General features: G+C 40.5%; 1 protein-coding gene across 3 annotated transcripts in view; it reads left to right on the forward strand.

Annotated features, from left to right (window-relative positions):
- LOC102385518 (G-protein coupled receptor 98) overlaps positions 1–19,318 on the forward strand; it is a 172,099-nt gene that overhangs the window by 109,770 nt on the left and 43,011 nt on the right. For all 3 annotated transcript variants that reach the window (XM_025207808.1, XM_006026796.3, XM_025207809.1), the window contains one exon: positions 1,235–1,356. In XM_025207808.1, coding sequence (XP_025063593.1) covers positions 1,235–1,356 — 122 coding nt within the window. The remainder of the gene's footprint in view (positions 1–1,234; positions 1,357–19,318) is intronic.

Here is a 19,318-nt window from a genome sequence, read left to right on the forward strand (position 1 = left end):
TGGCAGGGCCACAGCAGGTCGCAGCCAGGCAGCAGCCCCCACTGCCAGACTGCTGCAGTAGGTAGAGGATGTAGGGAACTCTCAGGGCTGCTTCAGCAGTCCAGCTGGCACAAGGGCTGGTGTCCCCAGGTATCAATTGGCTGGGCCCCAGAAGCTCCTGAGAGCGAGTAGCCCTGAGCTACTTGCCAGGTCAGCTTTTTATACTGCTGGGGACAGCACAGATGCTGGCCTCAGGCTCTAGCTCCCCCTGGCTGCAGATCCAGGAGGAGCCAGGCAGGGTTATTTTGTCCCAAGTGGCACAATTTGCTCCACAACAAAGTGCATGTCCAAGCACGTGCGCTGAGGCAAAAAGCCCCAGCTCAAATTTGCACCGCTTCTATTTGAGCTGCTGCAAGCGCACGTGTTTGCATGTGTGGGTGCGCCCATAGAGTGCATCTGGATATAAGGCAGTCCGTGAAAACAAGTATATAGGATAAGATTATGATTAAAACAAATCTATTTTTATCTGTTGAATTCTGTGCATTCAGCCAGATCCTTTTATATGTGCATAAAGTTAACTCATACACATCTTAGAAGACAATGCAAAGACTTGAATGATTGAATAAATTTACTTGTTTGCTTAAATCTTTACAGGATCAAAGTTATGATCATTTTAAATTTGCAGAATAAATACAGTACATCAATAAATTAGCCATGTTCTCAATTTAAAATGTTATTAATTTAAAATCTTTTAGTATTAATTTTAGATTTTTTCCTAATCCCTGGAAGTATATTTTTCATATTTTTCCTCCAAATGTTCCTGAATTAGAAGAATTCTTCTCATACTTGCTAAGTTTACTACGCTTATAATATTTACTAATGACATATGTACTCTTCCCACCATAAAGCAAAACTTCTTATCTATTTTACGTACTTGGATTGTCTCCAGATGGATTCACCTTGAAAGACTGCTGCCAACTCTGTTTGCTAAACCAACCAGCAGGTGGTGCTCTGAGAGAGGGTTGATTCATATCTCCTACCCCTTTCCTACCCCAGCACCCTCTCCCAGCGAGGGACAGCAACTTCAGGAATGCAGGTGGTCATCAGTGGAGCTTGTATACCACAGTTCACACTAGTCCACAAGATATTCAGGTGTATACAACTAGTGAAAGAGATAGTGAATAACTGAGCTGCTTTATGTTTTGAAATGCTTTAAAAGGCATATCAACTGAAAGACTGAATTTATGATTTCCAGAGATCCCATTGGTCTTGTACCTGTTTGCCCTAATTTCCATTACATGGCTGTGGGGAGGACTGCACGTGGCTTACAGGCACCTCTGGATGTTAGTCTTCTTTGTCATCTTTAATAGCCTGCAGGTAAGAACTTTTACCCTTTTTTTGCTGGCCTGTTCCAGAGAAAGAGAACAGATGCGTTGTTGATGACATGTTTGATGTTTCAAGTTGTGCATATTGAGGAGAAACAGAAAGAAAGTGGAGGTGTTTATATGACAATTGTCACTAGAAATTTGGTTATACATAAAATTACTATACTAAATTCATATTCCACTAAGTGCATTGTTCCAAAGTAATGGCAATAATAATAGCATAGATATTTATCTCGGCCAATACATTAGAAAAAAAACATAATTTATTCTATATATAACATAATCCTGTTTTGATGAACAAGGAAATGAAAGGATCTGCAAGCAACGGTAAAAATAAGAAAAGAATAGGGTCAGTATAAAATAGAAAATCTTTTTAAAGATATGAACAAAATACTGATATTTAAATTGAAACGGGATTAGCCTGTGTTGACCCAGTTAAAAACACAGTTAAAAACATCTTTTTATACAAAAGAACATGATAGACTGGAGTTGCATTTGAGCTAATGACACTGAAAAAACATACATGGAGAACATATGTAGTTTTATTTTGATACATAAACCTATGTGTAACCTTCAGTGACCCTGATCCTTCAAATTCATAAACAGATGTGTATTTTTACACATGTAAGTAGTTCCATTGAGCTCAGCATTGCTTGTGCATAAATGTTTGCAGAACTGAGACTAGCCTGTGAAGACTGAGGAAATTCCTGCAAATTACAAAATGATGGGAAATAAACAAGAACATTGTACTATGTTATGCTGTTTAGATTTTTCTACCACTCTAATTACAGTAGTATCTGACCATATTCCAGTAGTGCATAAGTAACATGAATGATATCTGACATCTATTATTGATATAGACAAAGTCCTTGAAAGTGTGTAAATTCATGCAAGTATTCTGACTTCACAAAACAGACTTTTTTTTAGGTTTTAACTCAGAAGTAATGCCACATTTCACTCAAAAAGGTGGAACTTAAACATTTCCAAAATTTAAATTTCATTAAGAAGTGCTACAGAGGTGTAGGTTTAGAAGTGCTTACATTTTCAAAACTAAAACAAACATATTTGTGAAATGGCTCAGGTTGGAATTATGACTTTTAAACAATTTTATAAACAGTTTTCCACCACTTTTAAAGAACACTAATTTAAAATGTCCACTTTAAAAATAAACCCCACTAGCACTTCTTCAGGTGCAAATGTAATTGACTTAGTAAAATACAAAAAGGCACCAGAGCTCTGTCTACACGAACGCTCCTGTTAATGCAGCTGAACTGGTAGTGCCAGTGGAAATTCTTTGTTCGAACATTCACTGTTCAGATAAATTTGTCTGGATAATCTACCCACAGAATTTCAGTGTTGTTCCCTTTAATACCTAATAGTTTCAGAGTGGTGAAACACATCACTGATTTAAATTGCTTATATTCTCGCTTTATTATCTTTATATATTTACCTATTTTTAGAATGCACTTTAGGCTTGTATTACATAAAAATACCCTGGATACAGATAATTGAAAAAGGTAACTGATTAGAATGGCAATCCTAGAAAATGGTGTTATGTCAGTAAGTGACACGTGCACCAATGTTGATGTGTCCATGTGTGCCTGATAAAACACAGTGACTTTACTGTCAATGAATATTTAGGAAAGATGCATATGAGTATGTATAAGTATTAAGTAACCTTGAGCAAGAACACATAATACCAAGCTGAGCCTTTTCAATATTGCCAGAAGATACTTTAAATGTATGTAAATATGCAACTTAAATATTAAATAAAGGTTTTTGTAACTTCTTAAAGAGCAGATCCTGGGAATGTGTTTTCATAGATTTCATAGACATTAGGGCTGGAAGGGACCTCGGAAGATCATCGAGTCCAGCCCCCTGCCCGAAGGGCAGGAAGTTAGCTGGGGTCATAGGATCCCAGCAAGATAAGCACCCAATTCACTCTTGAAGGTGTTCAATGTAGGTGCTTGAACCACCTCCGATGGCAGGCTGTTCCAGACCAGTTTTAATTTGTAATGACAATTTCAAGAATCAAGATATTAATTTATAGAACAGGTATAAGAGGTGAAACAAAATACTGAAAACTGTGCAAGGATTATCAATACTAAAACAAGCAGAGGCCAATAAGATCCATAAAGGGTGTGTTAAATTGTGGACACAAAAGAATATGGAGAGTGTGTGTAAAATACAGATGCTAAACATGACCATGCCATTAAAGATTCAGTGATTTTTTTTACTGAAGAAACTGTAAGTGGCACTGTGGTTAGTATTGTGTTTAAAATAGCACTTAAAATGGGGTATAAATGTTTGTTTGTCTCCAAAAGTAGTTCATCAAACACTGGAAATTTCACAAAGGGTTACATTCTGTGTCCTTTGAATTTTCCATTTAGATGTTTTTGCTTTAGTTGGTTTGGATTTTTGTGTCTGTTTGTTTATTTGCTTGTTTTAAAATTTGAATATGACTGAAAGTTTTTCTTGGTAGCCTGCTTTTCTATTGATTAATAAAGATATTGTCCAGATGCACAAAACTTAGCAGAAGTGAAACCCGACTAGATGTGGTGCAAGAGGATTTTGGTGGGTTTTTCGATTTTAGAATTACGGTTCGTTTCAACCATAATTTACATTAAGTTATGCAACTCAGTGCATCTACACATACAATTAGCATGGCTGAATAAACTTCGGTGCAGTTCATGCCAGAGTTTATTGCTCCCAGGCACAGCATTTACATGTGCACCCAGGACCATAGCATGTTGACCCAGGGTATCGCAGCAAGGTGCCTGGGGGAGGGGAAGGCACTAGCATAGGGTGTGGGGGGTCAGCCTGCCAGCCCAGAGCTGTTCTGCTCCCGCTCAACATGTTGTGGTGGGGCTGGCTGGGGCACAAGGGTGCTACAGTGCAGGGCTAGCCAACAGGCAGCCCCCACACTGTAGCACCCTCATACCCCAGCCAGCTCTGGTCACCATCTACATGTGCATTGTGGCGCACTAAATAACTCTGCCATAGGATAGTACTTGTGGCAGGCAGTACTATACTATGGCAGAGTTAATTAGTTTATTGAGGCCTAATATCGCCACACATGTACATGGTGATGCTTTACTGAGGAGCTAATTAGTCACCTCCACAGTAAAGCACATGTGTAGATGCCCCCACTGAGAATTTATGTGCTTTGTACACAATCCTGGGAGATTGGGATTTGACACACACAAATCCTTCTTCATCAAGAGCCATACTTTTCTGTTGCATCTATGACAGAGAGAATCATGTACAGCTGCTGAAAGATGACGTGTTCTCCATTAACAGCTGCATTGCTAATCCCCAACAGCTCTGTCCTCAGTCCAGTCTCTTCCTTCATTAAAACAAACAAAAAAAATCTGCTAGGAAATTAATGAATAAGAACTTTCTTGTTTATTACAATAACATAACAAAAGGCATACCTTACCTTTACAATTACCATAAATCACAGATCAGTTAGTGTAGTCCCTATGTTTATAACTGCCTGTTTGCCCATACTTGTCTTTTCCTAACACAATTGCCTAGTGCACTAATATCCATATAATGGTATTGAGAGAGAGGATTCTCACTTTCTATCACGGCATTGCCAGTGCACCTTTACCTGCATCAAGCTTTGGATCTTAAAACAACAGGGCAGCACATGCTGAGAAGGTAGCAACATATAAATCTTCAGCTTGAATTTCCCAGCTCTTTCATTCTCTCAGTTCTTCTCTTAAATTTGACTGATTTTTGCTGCAAAATAAAGAAAATCCCACTTGTTCAACTGGTTATTACCAAACCATCTGCCACATATGTTCGGATGTTCTGGCAGGAATTGAAGTACAAGATCCAAGAGGGGAAAAAAAGGTACCATAAAATTTGCCTGTCACCACCATGCCAAGTAATATCCAAGTTATGTTATTCTGGATACTTGCATTTAATGACTTGTCTCCTGGTATGCAGCAGAACTTCAGCATTTAGGTCTTGTGTACCCATGAAGAGGGTTAGCATTTGTTCCTAAAGATTGACAGATTGTCACAGAAGAACCACCACAGGCTGCATTGTAGCACCTGCATAGCAGATAGAGCCAATGGATTTCTGTTTCTCTTATATAGATATGAACCCCGTGAAGCACAAGAAAAATAAATCTTGAAAAGACAGTGCTCTAAACATGCTCATTTTTTTGCCTTATTCTAGCCCTGGAGAATCTGTATAGCCTCAAGTATAAAATGTATATTTTTCCTCTAAATTGAAACTAGCTCTAAAATTTCACAAAATAAGTAAAACACTTTTTCTGGTTTGATTTATTAAATATAAATGCATAGGCCTAGAGTTACAAAACATAAACTTGTAAATAACACCTTTTACTTTGAGCTATGACAAGTATAACAGCCTTACCCATCATATTTTAAAAAGTATGTTTTATGATTTGGTGGAGTTTTTAAACAAAAAAATATAATAAAAGAATAGCTAATACTTCTTTTGCTGCTAGACTTTAAAAATAACTTTTTTAAAAGTATAAAGCTGCCACATATTAAAAGCCAAGCAAAAAGAACATTTTCTAATGCTGGGTGCCCAGAGAGCTGTTAAAAATATAAAAGAACTTCTTTCTCAACTGTACAGTCTTATGATTTTTTTAATGGAGGTTTGTTTTCATTAAGCCACTAAAATAAAAAAATGTTTAAACAAGTATTTTCTGAAAACATGCAACCATTTTAATAATAGCAGCAGCACGTTGCTTACTAGGTTATTCTCCTTCAGAAAAAAAGGAAGTTCAGTGATCTAATCAGGATGCAGAAACGGTACCACGTGAGATAGGTGAGTAGCCATTAGGGCTGTGTGAAGCTTCAGTTGCTGATTTGATTTGGAGGAGATTCAGCCTGATTTGGCAGCCAAATCTCAGAATCTGAATCAAATTGGGAGACCAATAAAAAGATTTGAATAGATCCAAAGCCTCCAAATCAATTTGGAGGAGGTTCGGAGATTTGGGCAGTCCCCGCTCACTGCCACAGGGAGCTGGACTTGGACTCCGTGCCAGTAGGTAGGGAGTGGGAGGAGGGGTGGCTGGAAGAGGGGGAGGGGATCTGGGGGGGACCCCCACCAAGCCCCATCCCCTCCCTGCTCCCCCAGCCTTCCTGAGAAGCCCCCAACCCCTGCCTGCTCTCCGAGCCCCATCAATGGCTGCCCCACCCGATCCCAGCATCCGGCGCTTAAAAAAAAAATGCAAAAAAAAAGCCCCATTCTCACCAGCTACTGCAGTGGCCATTGGGACCTCCGGGGGCTCACAGTAGAGCCCCCCCATGCACTGTGGGGCAGTGGGGAGCAGTAGGGATGTCCCCCCCCGCCCTCCGGCCTGGCAGGAGCCAATGAGTGCAGGGCTTTTTTTTTTTTTTTTAAGTGTCAGGATGTTGGGTCCAGGCAGGGCAGCCATTGATGGGGCTGGGAGAGTGGGCAGGGTATGGGGACTGTTCGATTTGGAGATTCATCTGATTCTGAATCAGATTCGGCTAAATCGATTTGGGACAGTGATTTGAATCACCAAATTGAATCAGTGTCCCCTGAATCGACTGAATCCAAAGCAAATACTAGCCGCTTTGCGCAGGCCTAGTAGTCATGTAGCATGAAAAAATGAGCAGTGAACGGCCCAGTTGAAAATTTTGCAAACAAAACCCATAGACTGAGATGTGTTTGTTTCTGCTATCCATCAAATAAACTATGAATACTGAAAAGATTAATAAAAGAAAAAAAGCACACAAACGACTTGTGAATGGAAAAAAGGATAATTACTAACAAATAGTACTCTAAATAAATAAATCAAGCTCTTGTAAGCAGCTACACTTTTATAAAGGACTGTCATATTATACTTATCACTAATTAGGAGCTAGGATGGCTGGCCTCTAGATTGATACAATTAGATACAAAAGTTCGCTCTGGTCTGCAGTTTCTACAGTACAGAGTTTAGGCTTGCCATGAACAGCTAGTTTCCAATGTCCTTTGAAACTTCAATCTCAGCCCTAATGTTTTAGGAGAGTAAGACAGAAAAATTAAGCAGCATTCAATAATGGACAGGATGCTTTCAGAATGATTCCAAGGAGAACTAGTTACGTTCTAGTGTTTGTCGTTCCAAGTTGTTCCCATTGTTTGTCTTTATCATCTCTGGGACTTGATCATGATCAATTAAAACCAGTCTAAGCATCTCTACTATAAAGGCTACTTTACCATTTTTTTGTGCCACATTGTTGTTATACATTATGTCTAAATGTGGTTTAGAAACAAGTTACTGTTCTTTTAGAGCCTTTTCCCAACAGGAAAAAGACCATGAAAAGGCTCACAAGAAACAGGATCTGTTTCTCTTCTTGCTGAAGAGATACAGGGCGCATAACAAAACTGAACATTTAACACAACAGACCGTAATACTCAAACACATAAATTATTTTTTAAAAGAAAACAGAAAAGGAAAAACCATGTTTAGCTTCCAGGAAGGGTTCAGTAGATATGCTTGGTGTAAGGTATTGTATATTATCCAACTTGTTTATCATCAGAATAAATCAGCCAACTCTTGGGAAATGCCTTTGGTACAAATAACTACTACAGAGGACAAATTGTTTTCACACACTTCCTTTGCTCTCTCTTCCCAGCAACTGACAGTAATAAGAAATGTCACTGGTTTCCATTGGAAGCAAATATACAGTATGAACTATTCATGTAGGGTAGAAAGGAAGGCTATTCCTTTCTCTGTAGCCCCTGGAATAAACATGCAAAGTGATATTTGTAGGGACAATAGCTGATTTATATGGTCACTGAATAAACAGTGACTGAGAAAATAAATACAACTCAACTAGTTCTACTCACTGAGGCTCTTTCTGCCTGCTTATAAAAGAAAAAAAAGGAAAACCAAAAACTGAAAAGCTCAAGAGGAAAATGATAACACCATATTCAGAATATCTGATGTTTTGAGTTCCTCGGCTGTACGTTCTTGATTATATTACTAGGGCAGCATCTGTGTCACAGAAACATTCTCTGTGTTCTCATGTGAAAGGCCTTGGATGCCTTTTCTAGTCAGCTGCAAAACAGAGTGACTTGCCTAAAATCTGTACATTTCATTGGCTATGCCAGTTACTCACAATATGCTCTTCAGGGTCAGGAATGGAAGATTAAGCTGTTATTTAAATTGGTTGCTGGTGAGTAAAAGGGTTAAGATCTTAGAATCAATCTTGCATGTGTTACAGTGCTAGAAACTAATTGTGAATTCTTCAAATGATTAATGGCGTTTGTTTGGATAAGCGATTGGTGGACTTCCATGTTTTTACATTCTATGAGGAGCTTATCCAGTGTTTGCAGAAGTCACTAGAAGTATTTCCACTGACTGTTGTGGGCTTTGGATCATCTCTTAATTCATTTTGCGGCTTCCTCCTATCTCTCTTCACATTTGCTTGACTCATTTTGTCTCTGCAACTTCCCAACACTTATGACTGCCTCCCTGAGCCTGTCCTTGGTACCCACATTCCAGATTGCCTTTGACACCCATTTATCCTCCCAGTTCACATTTAAGCTAGCTAGGTGAGGTACCAAAGAGGTCTAGCTGTGGCAGTGTAGAGTGCCACCTAAAGTAACTGCTTTTGGGCAGCATAAATTAGCTTCATGCTGCCATAGAGATACTTCTTCATGCTATCTTTAAACAAATTAGCTCAGGTGTCCTGAGCACAGGTATCTCCCCACCATACTGTAGGTTCTTATGAGACTGAGGTCTGGTATGAGATTCAGATTACTTAGATGGAGATGTATAAAGCAGATGCATGTAACTCTGGAGGAAGACAGCTGGGTCATGCACCAGATCTTAAAAGATGGGCGTCAGTTAATGTTGCCACCTGGCTTGTATGTCACCAAGCTGATAGTCATATTCAGGAGGGGAATATTTCCTTCCACTGAATGAAATATCTCATATTAGCAGTGCTGAACAAACAAAAGGCTTCTGCTGGCTTCCCTGGTGTACTATAGTACTGATACAATGCAGCTTATGCTACAGGTGCTTCACCATGCTGAAGGCTTATAAAAGAGGGCTCCTTCAGTGTTGAGTGACTTTAGAGAGAGAGAGAGAGAGAGAGAGAGTGAAAAGCAGGAACTGTTATAAGGGTTTCCATAAGTGAAGCTCTTCTGAACCATAAAAAATGTTTTTTAGAACTCTCTCTTACTATATAGGGATCTTTTTACCTTTCTTTAATTTAGAATTTTTAATATGAATCAGCAGCATGAACTGCTTTTACTAGGCAACATTTTAAAATGACTAAGTATGAAAAGAAAAGTTTTACCAGCTATTGGAAAGCAAAAGCAACTGAGAAACAGAGGATAGTAGAGCAGTTTGCATCTCCAGTTTCACAAAATATGTAGCTAGTGTTTTGAAAGCTTGGAGATAATGTACCCTCCAAACCTATGATTCTATCTCCTAAAGCTTTTTGAAATGTCAGAAGCATTTTTTTTAAAGTGTATTAAACATTTTATGTTTGTAAAAACTTTAAAGGAAATGCACATGAGATCAAATATTTACCTTTGCAATTTTATAAGTACAGTCAGGTAGGAACATGTGTTTCCACCCCAGGAGAATTTTTCCAGTTCTCAAAAATTTTCTGTTACTAAATCTGGACAAAATACAATAAAAAAAAAAGTCAGGAGCCAAAAATATGTCCCTCCTGCTTCCTTTGCCCCTGAAATAAGAAATCAGATCAATTGGAATTTTTTTTTCAGTGATAACCATCTTATCTTTTAGTTTCAATTATGAAAAAAAACTTGAAAATTGAAATTTTAAGGAAATGTTAAAATGGACCATTTTGTAAATGTTATATATATATTTTTTAAATATATTTTTTTAAATCTAAGATTCATCAGGTCTCACTCCTTCCCCAAACAATTTTGGTTAAAATGAATCTGAACTGTGAGATGGGGAGGGGGAGGGGAAGTTTCTTTGGAAAATTCCTATAAAACTTCGCGCCCAGTCTCACTGGTGAAGAGTAAATTAAGTCAAGAATGGTGAACCCTTTCAACATTGTTGTAAGCATTGTAGTTATTATCTGTAGCAAGTCAGGCCCTAGGACAGCCATGTCACCCCCTAGCAACCACCTGGATCCTGCCTTATTCAGCCCATTTCAGTGTCCCACCCTTTAGTCTTGTCTGCCATACCTTAATGTATGGGGATACCTTAAAGTAAAGTGGAGATGCTGCTCTCAGAGACCTGTGTATGTAAGGTGCTGTTTCTCCCCTGGCCCCTCAGCCTTAGGTCCCTGCCCTGGCTCTTCCCCAGTTCCAGCCTCACCCTCCCAGGTTTTAAGCACCTTAGCCCCAATATTGCCCTCCTGAGCTCTGGGGGCTTCAGGCCGTCCTTCCACTTCTTTCTCTTTTGTGGTGTGGACCCATGTTTATAGTTTATTTGTTACAGTCTTACGTCCTATGTTCACAGTCTGGTCCTCAAACAATAATAGTAATGAATCCTTAGGTGCAGTGTGCATCCTCCAAGGCTCCACTCACAGCTACTCCTGGTCCTCCAGTTTATATTTAAACAAGGTATAAGCTAACCACTATCAAACCAAAATTCACCCCCAGCCTGGGTCTCTATCAGCACAGGGGATGAATAACCATACAACAAAATGAACTTAACTTCGATGCTGGTACTCCTGGGCTTTGTTTTCAGCCCTTCAAGGGTCTGAAGTTCCCTTGACCAGACAGGCCAGAGCCCATTCCACCACCATGGTTTGAAATTTCTCTGGTCTTGTGGAGCAGAGCCAGTCTCCTCTTATAGCCATGGTCCTGGCCTTATGAAGCCTGTAACCACCTCTCTAGGTCACTTGATCCACCATTTCTGCCCCAGGCCGGTCAATCACTGGCCTGATTGCACTATCTACACCTGATACCAGCAGGCATCTTCTTTGGGCCCAGTCTCACTGTCCCAAAAGGCTCTCTGCCCCTGCTAGTCCCTCCAGGGACCTGGAGCCAGCTAACTGCTGCTTCCTGGCTCTCTCTCCTCTTCAGTAATGGGACAGGGCCCCATTATGTTATCAAGTAGCAATTTGAACATATTAGGCCATTATAAGCATTTTGCCTGAGGAATGAATGAAGATTAAATGGTATACCTATTTTGCATTCAAGTGCTCCAAAGTGATCTTCAGTCTACACAATTATACCTGAAAGGTATTTTTTTCAACAAATGTAACTAAGAATCTTCAGAAATGATAGATTAATGCATTGGCAAGTTCTGCAAACTGGCTGATTCATGGAATTATCCAATTTTAAAAGATGAACTAATTTGTTCTAGATTGATATTAGGAATGAAAAGTGGAGAAAATTGAATAAGAATGCTTAGAATATATTGCATCATAAACTTACTGTGTCAGGTGCCTTTATATGTGGACCTGAGGGCTTCTCACAGAGAACATCATAACTGCAGGCTACCATTGAAGCTATCACACAGGTTAAAAAAGGTAGCACTTATGCCCTGGGGAGCACAGAAGTCATTCCCAAGTAGAAGGGTCTGGAGTTATTCAGGCCTTTATTCATCAAAACATCTGCACCACAGATTTACCATGGGGAGCAGGACTCTCAGACTAGGTACAGACATTCAGAAAGCCTGATGCAGAATTGATTTAAGTTATGCGGTTTCCTGAAAGTGGTATAGTTTAGATCAGTCATGAACAGGACACATATGGCACCTGTACACGTGCGGAGAGGCTTTTCCGAGGTATTGTAATTACAGTGCATTGGAGCAGACTCGATTAATCAAGTCTGCTGGAGTGTAGTAATTACCACGTTCCAGCCAACTCCAACGTCATGTGCATCAGTGTCCCCACGTTGAAAAATGGCAGCGGGGGTGCTTTAACTAAAGCTTGTTTGATGAGTTTTAATTAAAACTCCATTGCCACCATTTTTCAGCCTGGGGACACTGATCTACATGATGCTTTGGGCACTTTAATTAGAGTAGCTCTCAAAGTTGCTCTAATTAAAGTGCCTCTCTCCTTCCCGCCCCCCCCTCCCCCCGAGCATGTATATAAACTCCCTTCACAGAAAGCACCGTGAGTTAGAACAATCTTCCTGACCCATAGATGTAAGCTGTTGGGTCAGGAGGGTGGGGGATCAATCTCTAATTTGGAGCCAATCCACGGAGAGAGGCTGCACCTCTGAAACCTCTTCCTTTAGCTGCAGCCTCATTCCCCCAGCTCCTATTCTGTCTATTCTGGAGTTTCCCCAGCTGTGCTGGAGTGGTGGAGTGGGGGAGGGATGACTTGGGGCACTCCACCTCGAGGAGGCTTTAGTCCACCCAGCTCACCCTTCAGCACCAGCTAGGCAACCCCCAAAATGAGCTCCCTCCTCTCCTTTCCCCATTTCCCATTCTGAAAACAGCACCAGGAGCACAGCTGGGCTGTGTCAGCCTAGACCTGCTCTAGGTATGCACAGACAGAAGTTAATGAAGGCACTCCACTTTGGAGCACCTTCATCTCAATCCTCATGTAGTGAGGGTTCAGATTGTCATGGAATCAGGCCCTTTTAAAGCACTCTGCAGCCATGCACTTGTGTTTAGTCACAGCGATAGAGCTCTTTCAGGGACCAAATCAAGTGAAAATTGTCACTTCTGTCTGTACCTTTAGACTGGGTTCCCCTAATTTGAAGCCAGTTTGTGTGCGCTGAACTTCTGTTTTGTTACAGGTATAGACTGGTTTTGTGTACCAACCTTCTATTTTGTTATGGGTATAGACCGGTTTCCTCTCACTTATACTGGTAAAAGTGCAATGTCTGTACCTGGCCTTGGACACACTGCACTGTTACACCCAAACTACTTTCTGAACTAGGAACAATATATTTATTTTATTTTATTTTACTTGTTTTTATTTTATTTCTTCAATTTATATGCCACCCTTCCCAACAAAGGTGTAGGGTACCTTACAATAAGAAAACAGAAGAAAGTATAAGCAGGAGAGTGACAAGAAGACCAAAACTTAAAAGCTTAAAAAAGGAACTGGAATATCAAGATAAAGCATAGACCCCCATAAACAACATATCAACCTAATTTTTTGTAGCAAATGCCTGCCCAAATAGGAAGGTCTTACAGCACTTCCAGATGTCCATCTTGGGCTCTTGTGAGCCTCAAGAGAAAGCAGTGTTCAAATGGCACTGAAGATGAACTAATTTGCAGCAGAGAATTAGAGTACTTGTTAATTTACCTACGGTGTGATACAAACATAGGTACGCAGTTTCCAGGTCAGGTAGCAATCCACATAGAGCAGTGTGGAATTCTTTAGGGCATTGCTGCCCAGCATGATAGATTTGTGGTGTGTCCATAGCTTAAAAGTTTACAAGAACTTTACCAAGAACTACAGACATGAACAAAGTTAGTGAACAACCCCACATCTAAATTCAGGGTGAGAAATTGGGAGAAGGCAGAGGGAATTCACCAAGAATCACAAAGAAAGTTTGAAAATGAAGGGAAAGTGCACCGATATTTGTGGAAAATGAAATCCACAAATATAAAGCATGAAAAAACACATGAAATTCCAAAAATGGTAATGATGATAGTAAGTTTCACTTGGGGTCATTTGCAGGAACTGTGGCAAGAGAAATCACAGCGTCATAGCATGTGACAGAAAAGACCGCATTTCTTTGAGAGCCAGCAGAGACTCAGAGAATGAGATTTGCATGATACAACATTGATTCAAAATATCAGAAATTAAAGTTTTGTGTAGTTCATACTAACACTACAAAGACAATGCAGCAAAACACACACACACCCTGAATGCCAAGAATGCCAGATAGGTTGCAACAAAAAAGTCAAATTAAAATTATACAATGGCATGGTCATACTACAATGTAGGATAATGTAAATTTTAAGAAAAATACAAAGGAAGTTACGTATCCTGAAATTTCAGCTATTACAGAGCCTTCAGCTGCCTTCAGCTAAAACAAGTGAATGCATGAACCTGCTGTCTTTAAATTTTGGTTAACACTCAAAGAAAAGAATGCATTCTGGCATCACTCTGCACTGCTCTTTTTAAAGCCGTGTTACACTTGGAAATAAATAAAACAACCCATTCAGGACAGAGACATTTCCCCATAAAGTAACCATTTTATTAAAAGAAATAATATTGCAAGCATTAAAGCCAATGGAAAAAGATGGTACAGTGTGTTAGTGAATGAGAATCCAGACAAACTATTCATTTGCAGAGATCACTGTAATTTAAACAAACACTGAGAAGTTCATTACAGCTGAGGGAATAGTATGTCGCTTGACAAACACAAAAATATTCTCACCGTTTAATGTCTAAGGTAGATATTGGCAAGTATTACTAAATAAGGAAAGCACCTCCTTGTCACCTTTTGGAAACCAGCAGGTAGATGCACATGGTTGATAATACCATTTGGTATGAAACCCTCAGCAGAATGATCTCAACGTTGACAGAAATATTGCTAATAAGACATAAATGTGACGTCTGATGTGTGGACCTGGAGACATCGTGGTGCACACTGGGATACCTTCTTCATGTGCTAGAAAGAGTTAGGGAAGTAAATCTAAAATTAAAAAATAAATAAATAAATAAAAAGATGGACAGGACTGTTTCTGATTTTACAAGGGCTATGACATGACCCCGCAAAAGTAAAAGCAATTAGTTGTCCATACCTAAGGATGTTAATTCAGTTCAGAAACATTTAAGATTCATGAACGATGTGACAAAATCTGTTAGATGTGTGTGCATCCCTGACAAGACTACTGGACAATGATAAAATGTGGACATAAGGTAGAATGCTATTACCCTTTGTGAATCTCAGTGGCAGCTTCCCAGTTGCATAAATGGTCTTTTTTTGCATTTGGGCACAGTTTATTATTCCTTCAGCCTGGACAAATAAGTATGCATGCACATCCTGATCATTCCCAGTAGGATAAACACTGCGCAGGCAAGTGCAGGAATACTTGTGTGTGCCCATTGCCAATTCACATGTTATAAAAATGTAGCCAGTAACCCATGTGCAACAGGATAGTCTGTCCCCTGATACATATGAGCAACCAGCTCTGCGTAGGGCACTCAGTTGTGGAGCATCCTGCTAATGAGGGTGTCAAGTGGGAGCTTGAAACCCAGAGGAGAGAGGAGAAGGCTTTGAGAGAACAGTTTGCGAGGAGGAGAAGCCAGACTGCCATACAGGGGAAAAGTCTGAGGAGAAGGTGACTCTTCTAATATCCAGAGAGGGAAGACGATTTTGGTTTTGTTTGGGTTTGTGTTATTAGAGATTGAATTTTGTTTGATGGGAATTGAACTTCCTGAGAAAGTACTAGTCAGCCTGCAAAAAGGAGCACAGTAAAGAAACTGCTTACACCATGACTATCAAGTGTTAGACAGATGAAGAGGGTCTAGAGCCTCAGTCTCTTGCTTACTATACAAGTGATTTCATAGATTTCATAGAATTCATAGACATCAGGGCTGGAAGGGACCTCGGAAGATCATCGAGTCCAGCCCCCCGCTCAAAGGGCAGGAAGTCAGCTGGGGTCATAGGATCCCAGCAAGATAAGCATCCAGTTTCATCTTGAAGGTGTTCAATGAAGGCGCTTGAACCACCTCCAGTGGCAGGCTGTTCCAGACCTTGGGGGCTCGGACAGTAAAGAAATTCTTCCTTATGTCCAGCCTGAAACGATCTTGAAGTAGTTTGTGACCATTCGACCTCGTCATCCCTTGGGGCGCTCTGGTGAACAAACGTTCCCCCAGATGCTGGTGGTCACCCCTGATAAACTTGTAGGTGGCCATCAGATCACCCCTGAGCCTGCGCTTTTTCAGGCTAAAGAGCCCCAGGGCTCTCAGCCTGTCATCGTAGGGTCTGCTTCCCTGACTTCTGATCATGCGCGTGGCTCTTCTCTGGACTCTCTCAAGCTTCTCCACATCCTTTTTGAATTGTGGAGCCCAAAACTGGACACAGTACTCCAGCTGCGGCCTCACTAAGGCCGAGTACAGGGGGAGAATGACGTCCCGGGTGCTATTAAGTGCTATTAACAGTCTGCTGTTGGGGTAAAATTCTGGAGGCGGGTCTTCTTCCTTCTGGGACTTATGATCACTGATATGTGGACATTATTTGCATACCTGTCTGGCCTGGCCATTGCCTATTGCACATGCTCAACATACACATGTCTGTTTATGCATCCATGCTGCAGGAATAATAAAATCACAAAATGTGCAGAAATGCCAAAAAAGCTACTACTTCAGCTGGAAAAATTGCCTTTTGCTGCATAAATTAGAACACGGTTCTGCCCAGGTTACCAGAACTTGATGCATCCATTGCTTGTATTAAAGAAAATCGAGCAAATTCTGAAAAACTACAAACTGCATGAAGGATCAACCATACAATGTGAAACCAATGAAAGGGGCTTAGGCCTAACTCCTACAAAAGAGACAGCCATCTCTTTCGTGTCACGATCACTATCACCAGTGAAACAAAGATTGAAAAAGCAGGTCTTTCAATAGCATTTAAGCAGTTTGTTCAAGTATAGGTATCATCTGAGTGAATGACTTGACTCACTTGTCACTATACCATGTTTAAGCATAAAAAGGTACCTCCCAAATTTGTATACTCAGCATTAGTGCTCCTTTTTTGTACCATGGTCATTAATTAAAATATTTAATAAAATTAGTCCCAAGAAAGAATCATAGAAAATTAAGGTTAGAAGGGACCTCAGTAAGTCATCTAGTGCAACCCCCTACTCAAAGCTGGGGGCATCCCCAATTAGATCATCCCAGCCAGTGCTTTATCAAGCCGGGCCATAAAAACCTCCAAGGATGGAGATTCCACCACCTCTCTACGTAACCCGTTCCAGTGCTTTACCACCCTCCTAGTGATAAAGTTTTTCCTAATATGCAACCTAAAATTCTCTTGCTGCAACCTGAGACCATTGCTCCTTGTTCTGTCATCTGCCACCCCTGAAAACAGTTTAGCTCCATCCTCTTTGGAAACACCCTTCAGGTAGTTGGAAGCTGTTATCAAATCGCCCCTCAGCCTTCTCTTCTGCAGACTAAATAAGCCCAGTTCCCTCAGCCTTGCCTCGTAAGTCATGTGCTCAATCCACCTAACCATTTTCATTGCCCTCCACCAGGATGAGTCCTCGAGGAGCTACACTAAAAACCTCCCTCTAGGTTGATGGGTCTCCTTTTAACCAGTACCTTGCAATCTTAATTCCCATCTTGTCCAGCCTCACTAATAATTTCCCATAACACACTATGGCATATGTTTCACTGAAGTCCAGGTAGATATGTTCTATTGCATTTCCTTTGTCTAGGAAATCAGTTAACATGTTTAAGAAATTATTGCAGTATATAGGAAAACGCAATCTACTTTTGATTAAACCCGTTACATTTTGCCTCGTTTTTATTTTCATAAAAATTTGTTCAATAGTCTTGAATACTATTGAGGTTAAACTGCTAGTTCCACAATTTTGTGAATCACTTTTCTCCCTTTTTCAATATAGGTGCCATCTTGGTTATTCTCCAAAACACTGTAAAACTTTTTATCCACAGGGGACATGCCTAGAAGTAATGGGCTGAAATTACAATAGAGATTTAGGCTAGATATTAGCAGGAGTATTCTAATTACAAGGATGATCACGCACGAAAACAGATTATCTAGATAGGCTGTGGAATTTCTAGCATTGGAATTTTTTAAGTGTAGGTTAGCCAGATATTCATCTGGGACAGAGGTGATGGTGCCTTGCGCAAGGGTTTGGGGTAGATGTCTCCTGAGGACCCTTTCAGCCATATTTTTTCTATAATTCTTTGAGGGAAGGCGAACAGAAAACATTTATAAACGTTGTTTAAACGTCATGCTTTTCCTCTGTAGTTCATGGAAGCTTAAACACACATTAGTTCCAGTACACGTGTACATTTTTTACTCTAATGAAAAAAGTGAAAATACCCTTTTTGTCTAGGCCCTGTTTCCTTACAGATTCTAGAATTAACCACTTAATTTGATCTCTCTGAGTCATTCTTTCATATCCTTTCTTAGGTCTCCAATTTGATAACATCCTATGAATTAGGAGGTGCCAGGCAGCATTAGCTAGAAATCTTTCAGTACTCTATAACCAGATGGCACTTAAAACACCCAAATGCTCTGTTTCCAATTCCCTGCACACATAAATAGTTCCAGCCAAAGTTTTCTAAAATATGTCACATGGGAGGGAAGAAGGGAGGTGTGGACAGAGAAACCACCATATTTTCTCACATAGAACACATACTCCCCCCCCCCCCCCCAAAAAAAAACAACAAAAAAACAGCTGGTGGACATTGGACTGTGTATTATAAGTGAGAAATATGGTATTTATCTTTCCTACTACTGAGACTAGGGACAGACATTACACACAGACTGGTTTAAGTGATCCAAAACTGGTTTAAACCTGTAACAGAACAAATGTTCAGTGCACATAAACCAGTTTGAAAATGTCTAGAAGCGGTTTGAGATGAACCTGGTTACGAGCACTCGTGGTGCTCGGGCCAGGTGTCAGATGATTGGAAGATAGCCAATGTAGTCCCCATCTTTAAAAAAAAAGGGAGGAGGGAGGACCTGGGCAAGTATAGGCCCGTCAGTCTTACCTCAATCCTGGGGAAACTCTTTGAGAAGATCATCAAGGAGCACATCTGTGATGGGCCGGCATCGGGGATGATGCTCAAGGGCAACCAGCACGGTTTCATTAGGGGCAGGTCATGTCAGACCAACCTGATTGCCTTTTACGATCAGGTCACAAAAGCATTGGATGCAGGTGTCGCCATGGATGTAGTCTTTCTGGACTTCAGCAAGGCCTTTGACACTGTTGACCACCCCATCCTCATTAAAAAACTAGGCGACTGTGGCATTGATGCCTACACAGTCAGATGGATTGCAAATTGGCTGAAGGGTTGTAGTCAGAGGGTGGTGGTGGATGGGTCATATTCGACCTGGGGGGAAGTGGGCAGCGGAGT

Source organism: Alligator sinensis, unplaced genomic scaffold (assembly GCF_000455745.1).
Source record: "Alligator sinensis unplaced genomic scaffold, ASM45574v1 scaffold545_1, whole genome shotgun sequence".
Classification (NCBI taxonomy): Eukaryota; Metazoa; Chordata; order Crocodylia; family Alligatoridae; genus Alligator; species Alligator sinensis.